Source organism: Triplophysa dalaica, chromosome 21, assembly GCF_015846415.1.
Source record: "Triplophysa dalaica isolate WHDGS20190420 chromosome 21, ASM1584641v1, whole genome shotgun sequence".
In the NCBI taxonomy this organism is placed as follows: Eukaryota; Metazoa; Chordata; class Actinopteri; order Cypriniformes; family Nemacheilidae; genus Triplophysa; species Triplophysa dalaica.
In genome coordinates this window covers 12,938,549-12,960,837 of record NC_079562.1, presented here as the reverse complement: position 1 = coordinate 12,960,837, position 22,289 = coordinate 12,938,549, and the positions used below count along the sequence as shown (strand labels likewise).

The 22,289-nt window shown below is 37.4% G+C and overlaps 2 protein-coding genes across 2 annotated transcripts; one reads left to right on the top strand and one right to left on the bottom strand.

Moving 5' to 3' along the window:
• Nucleotides 1-1,474: 1,474 nt before the first annotated feature.
• On the bottom strand, nucleotides 1,475-16,170 carry abcb11b (ATP-binding cassette, sub-family B (MDR/TAP), member 11b). The gene is made up of 29 exons (XM_056734692.1): nucleotides 15,981-16,170; nucleotides 15,811-15,894; nucleotides 15,685-15,703; nucleotides 15,573-15,602; nucleotides 15,441-15,495; nucleotides 14,369-14,613; nucleotides 13,809-13,896; nucleotides 13,252-13,385; nucleotides 12,988-13,159; nucleotides 12,751-12,875; nucleotides 12,493-12,667; nucleotides 12,249-12,362; nucleotides 10,437-10,547; nucleotides 10,217-10,342; nucleotides 9,926-10,129; nucleotides 9,668-9,838; nucleotides 9,226-9,427; nucleotides 8,188-8,269; nucleotides 7,960-8,083; nucleotides 6,572-6,739; nucleotides 6,382-6,486; nucleotides 6,122-6,283; nucleotides 5,832-6,035; nucleotides 5,509-5,750; nucleotides 5,267-5,423; nucleotides 3,400-3,597; nucleotides 3,117-3,323; nucleotides 2,791-2,937; nucleotides 1,475-2,706 (listed from the first exon to the last, which is right to left on the bottom strand). Exons 2-29 carry the CDS (start codon nucleotides 15,884-15,886, stop codon nucleotides 2,506-2,508), a joined length of 4,044 nt encoding a protein of 1,347 aa, XP_056590670.1. The 5' UTR covers nucleotides 15,887-15,894; nucleotides 15,981-16,170; the 3' UTR covers nucleotides 1,475-2,505.
• A 2,039-nt stretch (nucleotides 16,171-18,209) lies between these two features.
• Nucleotides 18,210-21,360, top strand: LOC130410365 (retinol dehydrogenase 7-like). The gene is made up of 5 exons (XM_056734984.1): nucleotides 18,210-18,338; nucleotides 19,486-19,800; nucleotides 19,888-20,146; nucleotides 20,227-20,390; nucleotides 20,531-21,360. Exons 2-5 carry the CDS (start codon nucleotides 19,488-19,490, stop codon nucleotides 20,752-20,754), a joined length of 960 nt encoding a protein of 319 aa, XP_056590962.1. The 5' UTR covers nucleotides 18,210-18,338; nucleotides 19,486-19,487; the 3' UTR covers nucleotides 20,755-21,360.
• Nucleotides 21,361-22,289: the final 929 nt, after the last annotated feature.

Genomic DNA, 22,289 nt, shown 5'->3' with positions numbered 1-22,289 from the left:
ACGCTTGAATTGCTCGTCTTCATTAGATAAAGTAACCAAAACTCTGTGTTAATGGTTAACCTCACTTGTCACAATGTTTGCTTTTGAATGGATAAAGCATGTACTTTAGCACCATCCTTTCTCACGTGTACCTTCATGTTTGACTCATCTGGAAAGGAGAAGAGACCTAAAACATGGGGAATCATCCCTGTACTCCATCTCCAGCCACTATAGACAGTATTTACAGTGTCGCCGAGGAGCATCGGATCATCCCTGACATCAGTCTGGACGAGACCGTCTCAAACTTTCTGTCCCTCAATTCAAGCACTGCTCTCAACCTGCAGTACGCGTCTATCCAGCATCACCTGACCCCAGACCAGCTCTCGGATTTAGACACAAATCTCACTTCGATTTTCGGTCGGAGCACAAATGTTTCCTACGGTGGAGTTGGAGTCGTGGCGCTGGCTTTATCTTTCCTCCTCGAATCTCTCGTGTCCGGTTTTAACGGCCGGACAGATGTGACCGGTGACCCGTTTACGAGACCTTTCGGGACAGAAAGCACCTCAGAAATCAGCAGCATTGTAAGTGAATACCTCAGACGGGTGTCTAAAAGTGCCAATGACGTCGACGAAATGGGAGAAATAACTGAACTCTACGACCAGAAGTTAAAATACGCTTTAATCGAGCTGTACGAGAGCATGACCCTGGATCATCACCTGAACACTTCTGGTATTAAGCAGTGGATTAATGGAGCTGCGATTCATCTGCATATGAGGATTCAAGGGATTCGTTTGGCATCGGTTCCTAAAGGTACAGCCGAATCTCTGCGGCTGTCTTACAGGACGGGTCTGGCCCGATTAATACAGCTGTACGCGGGTTACGTCAGACACAATGTGAAGGAGAGGACCACCACACCGGGACCTCCGCTTCGGGCGGGATTTTTGATCATCGAGCCCGGCAGGAAGATTCGACACCGTGTGGTTCATGACCACTGCCAGTCTCAGGCCATCGCTTCTGCGGTCATGACTCGGATTTTATCAGCACAGAATATCGGAATGATTGAACGATTTTTTGATGAAACGGGTGAAATTTTAGATAACTTGTTGCGTCAGAGAGACACATTTGAACTGCACAGAGACCTGCACGTGACGCATGCGCTGGCCCTAAGTTAACTTCCGGTCTATGTTTGGTGATAATTATATAACAATTCATTTGAGATTTAATATATATCAATATAATTTCTTAAGATTGTATTGTCTAATAATTGTACTAGCTTAAATGAAATAAACCCCTCCACACTTCTTGATACTTTGGTCAACAGGAAGTTAAATTTGGGCCACGTTACGTTTTTTATGTTTTTGTTGCTGAAATCGCTTTTATTAGGCTATGATGTTGAAATAACAATGCGTGAATTTCACCGCCGAAGTATGTTTTGCTTTACAAAGATGCTAAATTACTTTTACTGTTTAATGAATAAAAAAATTTGCACTAGGACTGGCATTTTATTTTATTTATTTTTACAAATGAAGACAATAAAGATGGCTACATGATTTATACAACGTACAACAAAGTCCTAGGAAGAGGATCTTTGAAAATCTTTGTTCTTTACTGAAACCTCCAAAACTATCAGCCTTAAAGCACAATTTTGTCTATTTTTTCATTCTTCCATTACTGACTTCACCCCTGAGCCTTCAGTCTGAATTTATTGTGTATATGCTGAATGCTTTACATGAAAATACAATATTTAAACATGAAGAAGTAGGCCTTCTCGTTTTCAACATTCGTTAAACAATGAACAGGTTTACAAATGTTCATTTCTATGATATTATATTAGAGATGATCTAATCCCTGTGTGTCTTTACAATAAGTGAATTACAATTTAATGTAAATTTAAATAAAGTATATTATGTATATTTGTGTCTCTACATAATAAACATATCCACCCATAGTCTCAGTTATATTAGCGGAGGATTGAGGTAATTTGATAATTTCATTTTAACATTAAATCATAAATTAACTGCATCATCCTATACTTTATCACTTCAGATGTCCACTCAAATGTATAGATGCCAAAGAACAATGAAAACATACTGGGGGGGAAATCCTGACCAAGCTTTCATAATTCATGCATTAAAAGGTTATAAAAAATCACACAATATGTACTCAAAATAAAAAATATTCCTATGTAAAACAGACATGGCTAATCAACCATTTCTTTGATATTGCTGCTGTCCTTTTGAAACCATGAATGGATTGTATTTATTTATTTATTTTTCGTAAATGTTGATTATTATTCACCATTTATGTTTGTCACTGGGTTTTACAAATATCTAACCATTTAAAATAATTCAAAAGGGCTTGTCAAGTTTGACAACACAGTTTTTAATCATTTAAAATTTACTGAAAAAAAGTGACTTTTGAGTTTTGGTGGTTTGAAAGGACAACAGTAAATTATTGGTCTTATCATAAGAAGGATGTACATAGTTTTGCTCAGATTCTGAGATACAATATATGCTTGCTATGACACTAGCTGATGGGAGCTCCAGTCGTGACGAGTTTATTGTATGCTCCCTTCAGACCCATCAAATAGTCATGACTACCCTTCTCGATTACATAACCCCGTGACATCACGGCTATGATGTCAGAGTTCTGGATCGTAGAAAGACGGTGAGCAATGACGATGCAAGTTCTGCCTTCTCTCGCTTTATCCAGAGCTTCCTGCACAGTCTGACACACAAATACAAGTAAGAAGTCAAAAGTGAGAAGAATAAAGATCTCTGTTTTTTCTTTTCTGTTTTCTTTGCCGCTTACCTTCTCACTTTCTGTGTCCAGCGCTGAGGTGGCCTCGTCAAGCAAAAGTATTTTGGGGTCTCGTATGATCGCTCTAGCGATGGCAATACGTTGCTTCTGACCACGGGAAAGCTGGGAACCTTGTGAACCAACGTTTGTGTCGTATTTCTGTGTAATGGAGGGATGGAAACAATAAGCATTTTTTCAAAAATGCATTAAAATGCGCTAAAGTGTATTTATCTTAGTAAATGACAAGTGTCCTTAGTATCCTTGTATTACAGTAAATCAGACATGAACGTTGTGTAAATCCTAAATGTGGATAATCTGAACATTCTCTAATACTTTACATCAGGAAGTGACATCACAAAATCATGCAGCTGGGCCTTTTTGGCTGCTGAGATGACATCATTCATGCTGAGCTCTCGTAGGTTGTCACCATAACGGATGTTCTCTGCAATACTACAGTCAAATAAAATCGGCTCCTGGGAGACGATCCCGATCTTAGAGCGGAGGAACGCAACATTGATCCGGCTGGATTCATGGCCATCAATGAGCTAATGAATTAAGACAACCATTCAATTAAAGTTCACAATGGATATCAACGTAAGCAAATGTTTTGAGATTTCTTACCACACGGCCTTTATCAGGATCATAGAATCTCTCCAGGAGCTGAACACTAGTGCTCTTGCCACATCCACTGCTGCCCACAAAAGCCAAAGTCTGACCGGGCTTGACGCTCACATTCAACCCGTTCAGAACCTGAATATCTGGCCTGGAGGGGTACGTGAACTTGCAGTCTAGAAACTCAATGTCTCCTTTAAAATTATCCTGAGAGAAAACACAACAGAGAATTAAAGAGAACCCTAGTGAGAAAGGCAACTAGCCTTGGTTTTAGTCAGAATAAACTACAATGTAGACTAGCTTTTCAATCATTTTTCAAGATCATTTTGTAGTGCGTGTACAAAGGGTTCACATTCAAAGTTTTAAAAGGGGTTCATCGAAATGATGTCTATCCACATAAAAGGGATACTTCACCCAAAAAGGAAGATTCTGTCATCATGTATTCACCTTAGACTTGTTCCAAATCTGTATAAATGTCTCTGTTCTGATGAACACAGAGAAAGATATTTGAAAGAAAGCTTATAACCAGACAGATTTTGCCCCCTTGACGCCACAGTACGAAAAACAACTCTCTATATATATTTCTGTTAAGCAAAGAAAGGACATTTTGAAGAACGTCGGGAGGAAATAGTTCTGGGGCAATTTTGACTACCGTTGTATTTTTTCCTACTATGACGGTCAATGGGGGCAAAATCTGTCTGGTTAAAAGCTTTGTTCCCAATATCTTTATCTGTGTTAATCTGAACAAAGAAATGTAGATTTGGGTGAAGTATCCCTTTAAATGCATTGCTCTTTATTGCTCTTCTTTTATTGTAGGTCAATAAAATTTGTCTCATTATTGACTTATATTTTTTCTTATAAGGAATTTTAGGGGAAATTTTACTGAATATAACTGAGAAGTCCAATAAGGGACCCCACTATTTTAGGCTTGTTCGAGTTCATGCAGCGGCACAAGAATCGACAGTCGGATGACATCAACGTACTTTGAGAGCTATTTAAAAAAGAGTTTTCTTTGGAATTTTTAGATACCTTGATGTCATTCGCTTGTCGATTCTTGCGGCGCCACATGAAGCCAAACAAGCTTTTTGTCTGCATTATTATATTTAAAAAAAAAAAAGGTATATCGTTCTTTATTGCACATAACAATATTTAGTATTTCATTGCTGCTGAGCGTCTCAATATTTTGTGATTTTTATTTATCAAATGGATAAAATGTATTTTGTTCAAATAAATCCTAACTATTAGCCACCCTTCATGTTTGTCTGTGGGTTTTGCAAATATTGAACTAAACAAAAGTATTTAAGGCACAATGTGTGATATGAAAGAGGATCTATTGCCAGAAATGCAATATAATCTACCTAACTATTTGTTTAGAGGTGTATAAAGACCTTATATAATGAAGTTTTATGTGTTATTACCCTAGAATAAGCTATTTCTATTAGTGATAGAACCGGTACCGATACCTGTAAACAATGCCAGTGTAATGTACAATTATGTTAATAAACCAGTATCTCACCGGTACATTTTCTTTTTTCTTCTGTTTTTAGGTCTAGTTAAATTGAAGTTCTATCTTTTAATTAAGTTCTATTTGTGATAAGTAGCACAATCTTACTAGCACATTTACTTCACCTTGGTATCAGGCCGATACCGATACTGGTATCGGTGCATCCCTAATTTCTATCTACACACACTGCGGGTCCCCTTACATGGAATTTGTCATCTAGTTCTACAGTAGCCCTTACTGGACAAACTGCTAGATAGTCCGTTTCGTTAATGGTTGCAATTTGCAACATAACCACTAGAGTCCGCCAAATAGTTTTAGTTAGTTATTTTCTTACACCATTCAGAGTTCCTTTACAAATAGATTGTAAATTACCCATTTTTCTCCTTCACAGCTATAGATGCTAATTTTCGGGATGCGGTCGAGCAGCTTGAAGAATCGTGCAGCTGCGATCTTGGCCTTTGCGTAGTCTGGTGTGTAAGACGACGCTCGACCTAAAGCTGTTCCACTGGTTACGATGGCTGAAATCACCCTGTGGTTACAGAAACGGCCCTCAAAACCTCCAGTAACTCCACACATATAATTGAACAATCTCCTCTTCGCTGTTGTCATCAAACCTGAAAACTAAGCTGAAGTGTAGCCCCTCTTGTCGAACCAGGTATCCGCCAAACCGGTAAGATGCTGAGTTTGCCATAAAGACCACGCACTGGGCAAACCCGTAACAGAGGCCATAAACATTAGCCTTCTTTTTGGCAGCACGGTACGGGCCTTCCAACTGTGCCTCATACATTTCCACAAAATGACGCTCTTTGCCCAGGCCGGCGATGGTGCGGATATTATTTAAAGCTTCTCCGGATATCTACACAAAGAAACAAGACAAGTCTGTGAATCATATGATATTGTACATCAGCCTACAAGTGAGTTTAGTCTACAAGCTCACCTGCCCTGCCACCTCCATGGCTTCTTTGTCCTGTTTGGCGAATCCGGTGAGCATCTTAGCCTGGAAGCCTCCAGAGAGAGCCAGGAAGGGCAGGAAGCACAGGATGACCATCGTGAGCTTCCAGCTGAAGTAGAAAGAGATGATGATGGCCACACCAATGTTGGTCAGAGAATTCACGATCATGCCGATCTGAGAACCTGTTGCCTGGAGACATGGTGATGATACTTGTAGGTCAAATGTGTCATCTATTTATTGAAATCTGTGATTTAACACTAATAAACTTTTCTCACTCCTTGAACTTGTGAGGCGTCAGTGGCCAGTCTTGTGGTCAAAGCACCGGGGCTGTTTTTATGATCATCAAACCAGCCAACCTCCTGTCCCAACATGGCTTGGAAACCCAGACGTCTCAATCTACGAGTCAGCAACTCCCCAGATTTGGAGAACGAATAGCCCTGAAAAAGAAAGAAAGATCAATCAATGCCGCTGATGCTAAGAAGCTCACAAACACAATCTGCACTTGTTATTGATCAAAATGAATATCTTGACACACCTGCAACATCTGTGTGAAAAAAGAAATCACACCAACGAGCACAAAGAACAGACAGATGCCATTGATTTCTCTCCTCTGCGCGACAGGATCGGTCATTGAGAAGGTCTGCAGGTAGAGATACAGATACAGTTATGCTCACAGGAGACACTTGCGAAACTGAGCAGAAGAGATAAAAAAAGCATTTGCTCACCGCCAGGATCTGACTGAAGAGGAGAGAATACACCGGGTTGACCCCTCCGTTCACAGCTGCTCCGATACTTCCAAACAGCATGTAGGGCCATTCAGGAAGGTTGTATTTCAGTATACGGGTCACAGGGGCTGGCTCCACCTCTTCTGCCTCATCAACAGGAAGCGTGCTCTGCATACACGCAGACATGTGTGTGAGATGTTCTGAGAGTTTGTTTGTTAGCGAGCCTTCATCCACATAGTTTAGGCTTCATGTTTGCACGGTACAAAACCTGGGCTACGTTCAGACCCGACCAAAAGATGCAAAATGTTTTCTTAATGGAAACGGTGGTGCGGTGGAACACCCTGTTGGGATGTCTCAAGAGTTGAACTATGGCAGCTGAGAAGGCCATTCTGTGTATTTTTGAAGAATTTTACTAGCCTGATGAAGTCGGTATAAATACGTGTTGAATACTGCAAAATACATGTCTTCTAATATCTTTAATTGTTGCATATACACATTTGTAAATGACTTTATGAGCTGTATCTTTAATATTGCGTGAGTTATACAGTATACATGTTGATGTGGATTGGATTGACATTCTTCACACATCCACCAAACAAGAGAAAATGTATCTCAAACCCTGTTGCACACTTCTGGCTAAAACGTCCACGTTAACTTTCCCGCTTACATGCGTCTGTGTGTCGGAGACTTGGTAATAAGACGCGTTTGGTCAATCTTTCTATCAGTTGGACAAAATAAGTGCACACAATTTACATATGAACAGGACAGATAACACAGAGAGAAGCCGTTTTTATTTCTATTCTGACAGCCGACACGCTGAACGTGTGCGTAGAAATCTGAAATGGTGAGAAAACATTCTGCTAGCTTGGTATGTTTTTCGTCATTAAACCAAACTTATAATTCCGAAGTTTTAATCCTGAATTGTTGTTTCCCCTCTTTTACGCATTATGTCTGTCTTTTTAGTGGCTGTTTAACCACATTCGACCACAAGAGCGTCTACTTTCCTGTCATGCTTTCTACTGTCCTATATTTAGTAAAAGGCTAAAAGCTAAATATGACTACAAACGCTGTTATGAGCAGCAAGCTTTGTAATATGAGTGATTTTTTTATTTTTGTTTTCCTTTTCACACCATTTGCCTAATTTCAGTCTCTCCCAACTATCATAAACAAAAAGCACCCTTCATAACATTTTGAGAAGGTGCCTTTGAAAAGATGCCTTAACTTAAACAATATTTTGTATCACTTCTTATTACTTAACAGTTATGACCGGCCTAATAGAATGGCCATTAGATGGCCTGGTTTCTAAATATGTTTCTAAAAACCCACATAGGTCGACCTCTCACATTAAATGATAAGGAATCAGGCTTGTTGTGTTGTTAAACACTAACCTTGAGCTCCTGAGGAACACAGGTTTCAGAGTGAGAGCGAGGGCCAAGCTCTCCAGCGATAGCCACAGAGGATTCAGGTATGATGTTTGATAACTGGGATCGAGATCTTTGGTGAATAGAGACCCTGGATTGTAAAGGTTGTGAAAGAGAGAGTGATGGACAGACAAAGAAAGTTTAACATTGCTTTTCTGTATCTAACAATAAAATAAGTATTTCCCCATTTTTTACCTCAAGCTCTCGCGATAACTTCCTGCTCTTTTGAAGCTTTTCCTCTCTGCATTTGGGTCACTGGCTTCGGCTTTCTCCATTTCTGAGAAGAGTCAGTGGAAGACAGAACGATTAGAATCACTTTATTTGAATATTTATTCATTTGAGCAACAAGAAATAGGATTAAAACTCATTTAAGTTCATTTCACATGAGCCACATCAATGTGTAGTTCACCACATTGACCATATTTTAAGCATTGCTGATAAAGTGATAGAAGAAAGTTTCCAGATAGCAAGAAAGTGTATTCCTTTCATTTTCAAAGTATGCAGATATATTTAGAAACATTTTTTGTTTATCCTGATATGTGCTTTGAAAGGTGTGCATGAACATTTTAATGCACATTTTGATGCATACACAATGTCTAAACATCAGACTTCTAATAAAGAAGGCCAAAATAACACTTCATTAAAAATGAATACAATAAGCTAAATACCTGGCAATATAAAATAATATTTCTTATTACATTTCTTATTGCTTTGAAGAGATATTATTGCAAAATTATTTTTAAATAACTTGAATTTTATAATATTTTTTATAATATTTTTCACAATTTATTTAGCAATTATTGCATGTTTTTTTTTTTTTTTTTTTTTTTTTCATTTTTTTATATTTCTACATAGTTATTATTTGACTATTTTGTTTTTATGATACGTTTTAATTTAGTTTAGATTGTTTTCAGTTAATGTTTTAGGTCGCAACGTATTTCAGTTTATTGCCAAGTCAGAATTTCTTAGTTATCGTTTTTTCAAGTAATGTTCTCTAAAAGATCGAGGCAAATGTGAAAAAAATACAAACTTAAGTGCAAAGTAGGTTCTGTCATTGCAGGTCCTGTAACAATTTGCTGATCTAAAAACCAGCAAACAAGGTCTAAGTTGACATTTTCTAGCTTTGTGACATTGTAGTTGATACTTCGATCTACCGAGTTCAACGTACTGGAGAACATTGACATGCGTCATGTGAAAAGACCTGAGTACCGAAGCTGAAGAGCAATATTTCACCTTGTCCGGCTTTTCGGTTGAGTGCTTTGTCTCCTTGGGTCTGAAGAGTGACCAGAGTAAAGTAGACACCCTTTCTTTCAAGCAGCTGGTCGTGTTTTCCACTTTCCACAGCACGGCCGTGCTCAAAGCCCACGATCACATCTGCATTCTTAATTGTTGATAAACGGTGAGCGATAGAGATGGTGGTGCGCCCCAATCGGACCTTCAAGGGAGGAAGTTTTTCATTTATGCATTTGGCAGACGCTTTTATCCAAAGCGACAAACATTGCGGTAACCTATACATTTATACATAGGTATGTGCAATCCCCTGTGATCGAACCCACAACCTTGCGTTGTTAACGCAATACTCTTAGCACTGAGCTACAGGAAAGCTAAGTTATGTCCTACTTGATGATTTAGATTTTTTTGATCACTGTTTGCAGATTGTGTGTGTACTGCTGACCTGGTCCAAAGCTTCTTGTACGACAGCTTCACTCTCATTATCTAGAGCTGATGTGGCCATGTCCAAGAGGAGGATTCTGGGATTCCTCACCAGCGCTCGGGCTATTGCGATTCGCTGTTTCTGCCCGCCACTCATCTGGCCACCACCCTCACCTACCAAAGTGTCAAATTTCTAAACGAAAAAGAAAAAAATCTGATTTAATTTCGTTTAAAAATGTTGTATTGTGTCTTCAGCTAGTTAAGTAACGTGGTCTCCTGCCTGTGGTAAGTCCATGATGAAGTTGTAAGCATTAGCCTCTTTGGCTGCCTTGATGATGTCATCAGTCGAGACCCCAGGCCGTCCGTACCGAATGTTTTCACCAATGGTGGTGGCAAACAAAACCGGCTCCTGCTCCACGATTCCTATCAGAGAACGAAGCCATTGGATATTCAGACCTCGGATATCATGACCATCCAATGTAACCTGAGTAAAGAAACACCACCACACATTTCCATGAATTAAGAATTGTATATATGAATAATACTGACAATATGTAAAACATTTTTTTACCATGCCTTCTCTTGGATCATAAAAGCGTTGGATGAGCTGGACAGTCGTGCTCTTCCCGGCACCGCTGGGACCCACAAATGCTGTTGTTTCACCTGACTTCACCTGCAAACTGAGCTGATCCAAGATCTGTGAGAAAGAAGTGAGAAAAGATGCGGAAAGTCATCCAGACCAGATGAAGGAAGAGAAGATGTAACTATATTGGTGTGAATTGAAATGTTACCTTTACTTCAGGTCTAGATGGATAGTGAAATGTCACATTATGAAACTCCAGATCCCCTTTCACTTTGTCAAACTTATATCCAGCTTCAGAGAGACAATCGATCTGTGGTTCCTGAAGAAGAAAATATTCATGTCAATCCATTACTGTAGGAGGGTGTCATACAGACCGAAGTGTCGGACATATGTCAGACATGCAATAATATAACTAATAATTTTCATCTTATGTGCTAATGTATTCAGTTTAGATTGAAGTTCTGTTTCTTTTACTTTTCTTACACTTACAAAAAATATCCAGTGTATGAAATTTAGCGGCATCTAGTGGTGGGGTTATGAATTACGACCAACGGCTTACTCCACCCCTCCCTTTAAAGCCCTATGGTGTCTCTATCAGGACTAAGATGTTGTCATGTTTTGGCTTATTTGCAGAAGAAGATAATGGATTAAGAAATGCGCTCTTGTAAAGCAGTTTGTCTGTTAAGGGCTACTGTAGAAAGGGGACCCGCGGTGCCCGTATATAGAAATTCTAAGGTAATATAAACATAATGATTTATTATGTGAGGTCTTTATACACCTCTGACCAAAGTTATGTATATCGTATTTCTGTCAATAGATCCTCCAAAAAATTACATATTGGACCTTTAATATCTCAGTTGTTTGTTTCTCTTAGGCCCCGTTTACACTGCCAGTTAAATGATACCCGATTCCGTTTGTTTCCTCCAATGTGACACAGATCGGATATGACCCACCATAGTGTAAATAGGAAAAAAACGCATTCTTTGAATATCTCGAGATCAGTTTCAGGCCTCATTCATATATAAATAAATCAGATATAAATCAGGTATGTGTCAATGTGACTGTCGTGTAAACAGGCAGATCAGATTTTCTGTACGTAATTAAAACAGCGACAATTTGGTACTTGTCCGCAGTTTTTTGATGTATGATCAGGAGGAAAAACATGTGGATGCGGTTTAATCAAAGACATTTAACAATATGATTAAACAATCAAATTTTCCTCCTCCTCCGCTTCAAAATCAATTTAATGTTTGGCGATCTTGTCATATATATCTTAAAGCTAACATCAAGCACATTCCGTGTTTGTCCATCATGGTTAGAGAGAATTCTTGGCTCAATAACCCGCGTTCACGCATGCGCAATGTTTCAAATGGTTTGGCAAGTGTAAGCGCGTAAATCGGATATGTGTCACAATTGAAAGTACGTGTAAACGGACGGTTGAAAAAAAATCGGATATAGGCAACCAATCAGAATTGAGAATCAAGCCCTCCAGTGTAAACGGGGCCTTAGACATCATCAATGAGATAAAATGGAGAGCGAATGGATATTTTGGCTTAAGTCCTTACATCCCAGACATTTCTCTTGAGTAAAAGTGTAAAAAATCTCACAAATGTCTCAGTCAGAGTTTCAGAAGAGATCTCAAAACTGTCACAAACTGAGCAATAAAATATTAGTCAATATTATCGAAGTCAATTAAATCATTTCTCATCAAATCCTGACATCTTACCTCTACAATATACAGTCTTGTACAACTCGATACTAGAGTTTTTTAGTATTATTTGTATCAGTTTTTATTCAAGTTAACACTGAAATGAAACAAAACTAAGAACTTGAGACATGAAAGAGCAAATTTTGAGCAATGAAAAATTCCTCTGATGAAAAGGATTCTGCTGTTTGTCTTCTATTAGATTTTTTCTATAAGTATAAAAAGGATCCAAAGACCTAAGACCACGAATGAGCTTGGCTTTTATTTTAGATGATGTTGTATTTTATGTGATTCAGATGTCTTCGGGGTGCTTACGCGATCTATGGTCTCGAATATAATGGTAGCAGCTCCTCTTCCAGAAGCAAAGGCCTCCAGACAAGAAGATGCTTGTCCCAGATTCATCGCAGCTATGAGCACTCCAAAAAACACCTACAGTTCATGCAAAACACACACAAAAACTTTTTGAGGAAATCCAAACAAACATGTCACCGTTATTGATCGGTTTGAGTGTACGTAGTGTGTTTTGCATAGGTTTAAATGTGGGTGTATACAGTAGTACCTGTAGTAATGTTCCTGGACTGTACTCTTGCGCGTTCAATACTAGACTAGATCCGTACCAGAAGGCCAGTCCATAACACAAGAAGATGATGAGCCACATGTATCCAGTGAAGAATCCCATTATCAAACCTTTTCTGATGCCCCACTCCTGTGCGGAAACCAGATTAGTATCATACCTGCAAAGAAACAGAAATGGATGGATATGTGGTAAGTGACATTACATAACAATTGAATTTCTTCAGATTGAATCATCAGTTACCTCTCCACCTCTTTTCTCTCTCCGCCAAACGCTGCCACCGTGCGTATAGAAGACAAAACCTCATCTGCCACGGCACCTGCTTTAGCGTACGCTTGCAACTCACGTCCTGTCAGTTTTGCCACAAACTGAACATGCAGTCATTTAGGTCAACGTCGTGTAACATAAATAAAATTGTGCAGTTATTATTTTTCAGTTAATAAAGTTTACTAGTCTTTTTCACTTTCTCTTTATTCTCACCAGAGCCATGAGAGCCGCTCCGATGCCGATCAGAGGAGACACAGAGATAATGACCAGCGTGAGCTTCCAGCCCCTTGCGAAGCCCAGAAGGAAACCACACACAAATGTGGTGAATCGCTGGATGAAAATCCCTACCTGATCAGCGATGGCATCGTTTATCTTGTTGATGTCACTAGGGTAAAGATCGTACGGGATGGTAGATGCTGGATGCAACATTCTTTACAAGCACACTGTTTTAAAGCAGCTTCACAAACTTGTGCTTACTCAGACAGGCGTGTGTTGAGCTCTCCTACAGAAGTGCAGTCAAACCAACCAATCTCCATTCTCATGACCTTCCTGAAATACATCTTCCTGATGATCTGAATCTGATACGCTGCTGCCGTGACCCACAGAGAGATCTGAGGCAAACCACACAAAAATAAAACATGAAAAATCCGTCAGTTGAGGCAAAGGTACGGCATATGTGACCCTGGATCACAAAACCAGTCTTAAGTAGCAAAGGAACAATTTCAGGAAAAGCCAAAAATACATTGTAAGGGTAAAAATGATAGATTTTCTTTTATGCCCAAAATCATTGGGATATTAAGTAAAGGTATTAAAGATATTTTGTAAATTTCCTAGCCTAAATATATCAAAACAAAAATTTTATGAGGAGATGGCCTGCTGCAGTTCCTTCTGATTCAACTTCAAAAAGAGTATTTCACAATATTTAGATTTTTTTGCACCTTGATTTTTTTACTCATTAGTCTGGATTTGTTGTCCATGGTCACATTTGCTTCGTTTTTACTAAGAAAACAATACGAAAAGACTCGAAAACATACTTGGAGGTATCCAAGCATGAAAACAGCCGTTCCAATGGCAACATAATAATAAGCAAAATTGGTCATTTCATATTCAATGTCCAACAGCCTGAAAAAGAGAAATATTCAAACATTACTATATAGCTTTTAGCAGATATAAAAGAAACGTAAAAGTTAAATAACTAAATTAAGAACTTTTTGCTTATTATATAACAATATATATAATAATAAAAGATAATGATATAATTTATATCAAAGTTGTCAATTTCAACATATAGGCCTTCTATGTTATAAAATAACTGTATTTACGAGAGAGCATGAATTAACAGCGAATTTTTATCTAAATAAATGAATAATAACAATTATTATTATATCACGGATCATAAATAATTATATATATTTACAATACAATGAAAAATACAATATTATAATAAATATCAATAATGCAACAACTAATGTTAATGAATCAAATCTTTTTTTTGGTGGGTATGGTAAAGTTCTTGCTGTCATTGCCCCCTTTGCTTTCAACACTTTTTAACCCTGTGTAAGCCTTTCAAGTGTTTGTTTTTTCATACTCTTACCCGCATGGCATGGTCATGTTTAGAGAAAAGTTTTCATCTTCTGTCAGGTTTCGCCACTGAATAGTGTTATTCCGACATTCTTTCTCTGGATCCTTTAGCTCATTTAGCTCAATGTCATAGGCGATGAATGTGTCGGTCAACAGGCCAAACACGAGCAGCATCAGCGGCTGAGCTGAGCCGTGCACAGCCGCACACAAACTCCCTAATATCATCATCAAGATCTCTCTGCAACTGGCGAAGCGGAACTACAGGAGACATCCCAAAGAAAGCACAATGTCAGCAATGTTGCCTCATATTTATGTGCATAATAAACAAGCATGGCGTCGCTAAACCATTTTCATTGATCGATCATTAATAGCCCTTGTAGATGGACATCAGAAGTTGTTCGTGCAAAGCACGAGATGGAACGAGATGATGAGTTTGAAGGAGGTAAAACTTGATAAACAAACTAAAGTACACCCCCAGCCAATCAGGTCTCAGACATTAAAAGAAACTGTCTCTGGAAACCATGTGTCAAGTCTGTACAATTGTATTGTTGCTTAGAAAAACATTTGCGTTCTTTACTTATTAATATTTAATTTACTAGTTCTAGGACATTGCATAAAATATAACTATGTGCTGTTATAGGCAGTACAGTTGAATGCAGTACATTGGTTAAAGAATGAACTTATTTTGTTTGGGCTTGGCTGTGAAACCAGAAAATATAGTTTGTTATAAAATATGCTCTTTATACTAGCTGGAGCCTTAAAATGAGTATACATAAAATACTCATTTTAGTTCAAATTCAGAAATTGAGAACACATTTATGCCTACTGCAATACTATGAATATAAATTGATGAAGAATGGTCTGCTGATTTCATTATTATAGATATTAGATGCATATAGATAGGAATCCAATACTTAATCTAAAGTTATAATTTTTAACTAATGCGGTGAAAATTGTGTGCCCACAATCTTGCAGTCTTTTGTTCAATCCTGCATCAAAACAACAGTCTGTACAACTTAATTGTAAATGAAGACTCTGATCAGCTTTTCTGACATACGAGAAGTGTATTTAAAGTGAGATGTTACCAGCTGAAAGAAGCCCACGCGAATAGCAGATTCTTCTTTCTTGCAATTTTTGGACCTGCAGATAAAAAGAAGATGCTCAATTAAACGTGAGAAATGAAACCTCCATCCTCTAAAGGAACAAAGATTTTATACTTGTCATCCTTGCTAGATGATTCCATTGTCCTGTAGTAAGATACAAAGACAATTAGAGTTAAAGAACAGTTAAGAAGAAATTATTTGAGATAAAAGAATATGTAGAACTTACATATAATCACCATTTGTTTCTGTAACACACACAAGAAATAAAATTTTGTTTATGTCTGCATTTCATACATTTTATGATAAGGAACTACAAAAATAAACAAAACAAAAGTACTAATGAATAGTTTACCTTCATCTGAAAGTTCATAGCCATCATTTTCTTTCCCAAACTTCTTGACGCTGCGCAGCTTCACGGTGCCTGGCATCGTTCTCACTTTTAAAATTTAGAGAAATATTTTCCATTATTATTTCTTAATGATCACAGAGGAATTTAATGTCAATCCGACACTAAATACTTACCAGGTTAATCCTGATTTGATAATCCTAGAAAAAAAAACATTAAAACCATCCAATGGTTAATATTGAGGTGGAAAATGTTTTCAATGTCCTCCTAAAATCCAGACATGTTCTGGATGAAGTGTGGATTGATATCTTTATAGCTCCCAGAGTGAAATTGAATGATGTGTGGTGGTGAAGCTCTTAAGTCTTAATCAACACTGTGTGTGTGTAGTTACTTTTGGTGGTTGGTTTGGCCAAAGTCCGTTTAGGGAAGTCGTGCCACTCGGCGGCCATCTTTGTAACGCGCCTCCGGGCAGTTATTACGTAATTCAAACAAGACTTGAGTGGTCTTAATCGCCGGATAAAATCCTAATTAAATGACATATTAAAAACAAAATTTAAAAATGATGTAAACTCTACCTTAACGTTTGTTTACTATGATCAAATTCCCTTAAAAACATTATTTTTCTTGTTGCTTTAGATATTACGCATGCGCCAAGTTTTGCAAAGGCGGCCATATTGAGCGTTCCGTTCGTACCCATTAATTTTAATGGTTGTGACGCATCTTGTCAAATTACTATCTTTGGTTTGGCTCAGGTGGGGTAAGTGTCCTGCAGGTTTGTCCTGCCACAGAGGGTGAATGACCCTCTTAGACAAACAGTGAAAAAAATAAAGTAAACTTTTCAGCCACATGTGCTCGCAGGGTTATTATGATGATATTTTGGCAGTCATGCACTGATATCTAAGATATCAATATACAAAATATATTTTTGATATTTATGATAATATTGTTTAATGTGTATTAACATGTATACTAGCCTCTTCTGCTTATAAGGTTCTTCCCAGCAATGCCATCGAAGAACCATTTTTGGTTTCACAAAGAACCATTCATTCAAAGCTTCTTTAAAGAAGCATCTTCTTCTTCCCTTTCATAATCTGAAGAACTTTTTTCTGTAATAAGATAAGAACGAAATGGTTCTTTAAAGAACTTTTGACTGAATGGTTCATATGACATCGCTGTGAAGAATCATTTAAGTACCTTTATTTTACTTACCATATTTAAGTACCTTAATTAACTTTAGAGTGTATGGCATCGGAGAACCTTTTGAAGCACATTAGATTTTTTTGTACATTGTTCACATTTAAGTATAAATTAACTAAAATAATGTATTAAAAATAAAGATATAATCGATATAAATATATATATATATATATATATATATATATATGTATACAGTTTATATGTATTTATTTAAAAATGAAACGTTCATTATATACACCCGTATCATTCCAAGCCTATAGGCTATATACTTTTTCCTCAGCAGAACACAAAAAAAGATATTTTAAAGAACGTTATTGAACAAACAACATTGACATGCAGTGTATGGACACAAAACCACATTGACATTTCTCAAAATATCTTCTTTTGGGTTCCACATCTATCTATATGTTTTTTCTGAATGATGAATAAAAAAAAACATTTTAAGATCAAATAATGTCACATTAAACATTAGGCCTGTATTGAATCTGACTGACTTTACTATGAAATGTGAGATTTCTGAAGGTGAGCAGATATAGTTCAGGGAACTGTTTCTCTGATGGACTAAAGTGAGGTTAAGGTTTGTTAGGTCAGTGCTCTTACTCTGTTTCTGTCCTGCAAGAATAGGGCACAGCTGACCTCTTCATGCACTTTGCTTTAAACCAACATGATCTGTATTATTGCTTCTGTAAAGATAAAGCTGGCTGAACAAACCTTGTCAATAAATCATTAGTTTAAATCGCTAAATACTGCACATTAATCACAAAAATGTGTCCGTGTATTTGTGTGAGTGAAATGATTGTTGCCATTTTTTCCCTAAAATCTAATTTCCAAATTGAATTCCAAACATTTCTATCATATGTTTCCTATTAAGTCTACATTATGTGTCATTGAGTTGACATATGGATGCATTAAACCCAGTTTAGTAAAATAACTTAAAGTGAAAGAGGACTTTTAAGATCATGCAATCCCGCCATGTGGTATGAATAGTTTCCAGCAGTTTATACAATCTTCGAAACTTCTCATGGACTTTAAAAGTTCAATGAAATCCTTAAAACGTTTGTGTTGCACCATTGCGCCCTCTGCTGTCTAACATGAGATTGCGCGCGACTGTAACATTTTCACGCGTTCGTGAACAGCTCCCGCGTCATCGCGCGAGAGTTTGCAGTGAGCGGTACTTAAGGAAGATAAACGCACAGACATTGGGAGGCGGGGCATCAGACAGTGGTGCGTATAAAATTAAAAGTGGCTTCTTGAGTTCAAGTTCAGTCGTCGTGAGCTGTAGATACACTCATCCCACCGGGAACTCATCGGGAAGTTTATTCGGGAGAAGCTGACAGGTATTCTACATTCTGTTTACAATCTTTTAAGATTTATTTTATTGACCTGCTTCTGTTCTGCATGAGCTTTACTACACGACACATAAACTGTGCATGTCATACGTAAGAACAAAAACGTTTTTTATGTTTATGGCCTTAAATGTCTCTAGGTCAAGTGACTTGTGTTACTTTTGTGCCCAGGGAATTTAAACTCAATACCAGTTGAAGTTCCTGCGCAGAATATTTGGATCAATACTTTTTCATATTAAAATCACGCACACATACTTTATCGTTAATAATATAATCAGTTCACATTGTCCGATTATTATCTGCACTTTGATCAGATACGTATATCTTTACTGCACATTTTTCAATAATGCTAATTGTTGTTTAATTTAATTTGCGTATTAAAAATGTCACGTTTTGGGGAGACTTGGGGAAGATAACTTTCTCTCAGTTACTTTGGAGTAAACCAATTTTTCATTATAACCTTACATCTGTCTCTTTATTGGTTATTTATAATATTTAAATAGAAGATCAAGTTCAGTTTAAGTGTGTTAATACATACGCTTTCACTAATTAACTTTAATAATTTGATTAATTTTATACTTTTTTATACTTTCATCTGGAAAGTCTTCTTAGTGGGTGCAGGGTCCACCAGAACATGTACAGTATGACCATCATCTATAATAAAACAAAATACAGTAAAACCTGTTACATTCGTCATTTCTGCAACGTCTCCCCTACTCTTGAAAATGTCTCTTTATCATTTCAGCTAAAAATGCATTTGCATTGAGTGATGTGATATTTACAGCACAATTTCATCTAGGACCCATTCCTCTATCCTTGAGGTGGATGGGAGTGACGCAGTTCCCATGCCTCTGGCTTTGAGAATAATAATAATATAATGCAGTAATGAAGATTTCATTGATTTTAACTGCAGGTTACATATTAATAAACCCGAGCCCTTCATTTAAAGTCTGACATCATTTTATATCATTTTACAATACACCATAAAAAGGAACCTCAGTTTTGACCAAAAAATCTGATAAAATTGTGATAACAGGTTTTGAATGACCGTCTAGCTGTGTTATAAAATCATCTGTTTTGTACCACAGTTAAACCCATGGTTTACATTCTCAAATGTCCAGTGCTTGATTTTTTACAGCCATGTTTCTGTACATTTGTGGTTTGGTGGTCCTGTATTACATTGTGAGATGGTACCGGGAGCGTGAAAGAGTTCCAGACAGAGGGAATAAGTACGTTTTCATCACGGGGTGTGACTCTGGCTTTGGAAAGCTCCTCACAAGCCATCTGGATAAGTGCGGATTCTGCGTTGTGGCAGCGTGCTTGACGGAGAAGGGAGAGGAGGAGCTGAAAAAGTCTTGTTCGTCTCGGTTGTCTACCGTGCATCTCAATGTCACAAAGTCTGAGAGCATTGATAAAGCATTTGCTTTTATCAAGAACCTGGTTGGAGAGAAGGGTAAGGACATTGTACATTGTGCCTGGTATTGAACAAAAGCACTGTATCGTTTATGAAATATAAAAAAAAAAATTATGTGTTCGGCAGGTTTATGGGCTTTGGTGAATAATGCTGGTGTAGCTCTACCATCGGGCCCTGATGATTGGCTGACACTGCAAGACTATGAGATCATGCTGGATGTCAACCTTAATGGGGTCATCGGTGTGACCCTCAGCGTCCTGCCGCTCATCAAAAAGGCCAGAGGTCGCGTGGTTAACGTCGCAAGCGTGTTCGGAAGAATAAGTCCTTTCGGTGGCCCATATTCTGTGTCGAAATATGGCGTGGAAGCTTTTAATGACACTCTCAGGTAGAGCAGATGGCTTTGAGAGTCAATACATTCAATTACTTGATGCATTATGATGCAAAGGGTCATTTTTAATATTTTAGGAGGACCTTGTATTACTTTGGTGTGAAGGTTCTGTGCATTGAACCAGGATTCTTCAAAACCAACGTGACGGATGTTGACCTACATATCAGAAATGTGAGGCAGCTTTGGGAAAAGATACCAGAGGAGACCAAAGAGGAATATGGACATGATTATGTTGATAAAGGTACATGTATAATGTGTGCTTTTATGAATTTGAGGCTTTAATATATGCATTGTTTTCATATATTAAGCAGCATATTGAATGTTTTGGTTGGGACCATGTATTATGTTGTAATCCTATTTGCTTGTTTGATTGTCAATCAGTGGAAAACGTGATGAAAGAGAAATTCTCCAAAATGCCAGACGGCAATCTGATGAAGGTGGTGAGCTGTATGGAGCACGCCGTCTCTGCTGTCCGTCCACGTACCCGTTATTCCCCGGGGTGGGATGCTAAGTTTTTCTGGCTGCCGCTCTCTTACCTCCCCACTTGCATCTCTGACTACCTGCTGCTCAAAGATGCTGTTAGACCAGCCAAATGTGTGATGTGAACATCCTTGAGGCCATTAGCAACGTGGACTGTTGTGCTATATCATATCCATGCATAGATGTTGGAGGCTTTTGCAATGGCACTCTTGGCATAACTGGCACAAAGTCTTCTTATGTAAAACATTAATGGATATAAATATCAGTAGAGGCACCCTTTCTTTTGACTTCATGCCGTTGGGATTACTCCCTCTTACAAGCAAATTTAAACTGTTTGATTTGATAATGCACCAAAATCCATTATAAATCTAAACAGTTTTTGGCTATTATCACTTAACTCAAATTTCACACAGTAGTAAACAAAGGGTTAAGGCAACAACAAGTCCATATCACAGCCAATAGTGTCACAGACTAAAGGTCAAATAAATCAAGATGTCAAGGTTTAGTTGATGCAAGCCTGTGGCCTTGACTTGTTGATATGAGATCATGATGAAATGCTTCACGTAAAGGTTTTTTCAGTGTTTGTGGGAAGAAAAAAGCTTTCTGATATTTTTTAAGTGATTATTGGCCAATCGGAATGGGTCCTGCGAACCCTTTGCTTACCATTTGTAAAATGTAAAATAAAGGAGACGTTGATGTCTTTAAACACCAATGCTGGTGATTTGATCTTTCATTGGAGTTATTGATTGTATGAATATAATCATTTGATGTGATAACATACTGTATATCATTTATTGCTTAGGATAGTTTGTGATACGTGATACGAACGTGTGCCAAAATAGGTGCATTTGATTGCACCCAAGGTCAAACTGGAATATCGTAATAATTCATTGACTAAGTTTAGTATAAAACGTGCACGATAAATGACACTTTGTTTAACTTCTGTTATGTTGTAACAAAACCTCAGGATATTGATTGAACATCAATAACAGATTAGACACTGGTTTACTTTGCAATGACGCCATCATGTGGCAGAAGATTTGAAAGGACCAACATATTCCAATTAAAAAACGATTACAGAATTTATTAAAACAATGCTGAAATGTTTTATTTTGGAAACAAATAAATTAAGTGTCCTACGTCCCTACAGAGTATTCTATGAAACCATTTAGATATGCATTTGAATAAAATCTAAAAACATGCGAATAACGTTTAAAAAAAAAGTTGCTTTAAGGATAACACATTCTACCTGTTGAAGATTTTTATTTGTCAATTTAAGATTTGAAATTAAAATTTTAATCAATGGAAAGATTCTCTTCAATTGATTTGCACTATGAACAAGTGAACTTGGAAATTTAAAACTAGATACGTTTGTTTAATTTGATGAGTTTGAAAATCATGCGTTTTGTTTTCTTTATTTTTTAAGTTATGGCTTAAATCAAAACAAACCAACTGCAGTTTGATATCAATTGGAATGCACAATAAAAAGTTTAAAAAAAAAACCTCTTCATTTATATTTTTATTTTCCCCTATATTTAAATTTGTATGTCTAAACAATTTTAGAATAATACCTCTGCCATTCAGGCCAGTACTAACAGAAAAAACATTTAAACTGTTCTCCTACAATGATCTTAGAAAAAGACATTTGTGAAGTTTTGTA

Bases quoted from the DNA above. Each gene is read 5' to 3' on its own strand.
- abcb11b (XM_056734692.1), bottom strand. From the start codon at position 15,886: ATGCCAGGCACCGTGAAGCTGCGCAGCGTCAAGAAGTTTGGGAAAGAA. The intron at 8,084-8,187 runs GTAAAAAATGGG...TTTACAATCCAG, and splicing joins AGTTATCGCGAGAGCTTGAG to GGTCTCTATTCACCAAAGAT. The intron at 2,938-3,116 runs GTAAAGTATTAG...TCCATTACACAG, and splicing joins TTGTGATGTCACTTCCTGAT to AAATACGACACAAACGTTGG.
- LOC130410365 (XM_056734984.1), top strand. From the start codon at position 19,488: ATGTTTCTGTACATTTGTGGTTTGGTGGTCCTGTATTACATTGTGAGA. The intron at 19,801-19,887 runs GTAAGGACATTG...TGTGTTCGGCAG, and splicing joins GAACCTGGTTGGAGAGAAGG to GTTTATGGGCTTTGGTGAAT. The intron at 20,391-20,530 runs GTACATGTATAA...ATTGTCAATCAG, and splicing joins ACATGATTATGTTGATAAAG to TGGAAAACGTGATGAAAGAG.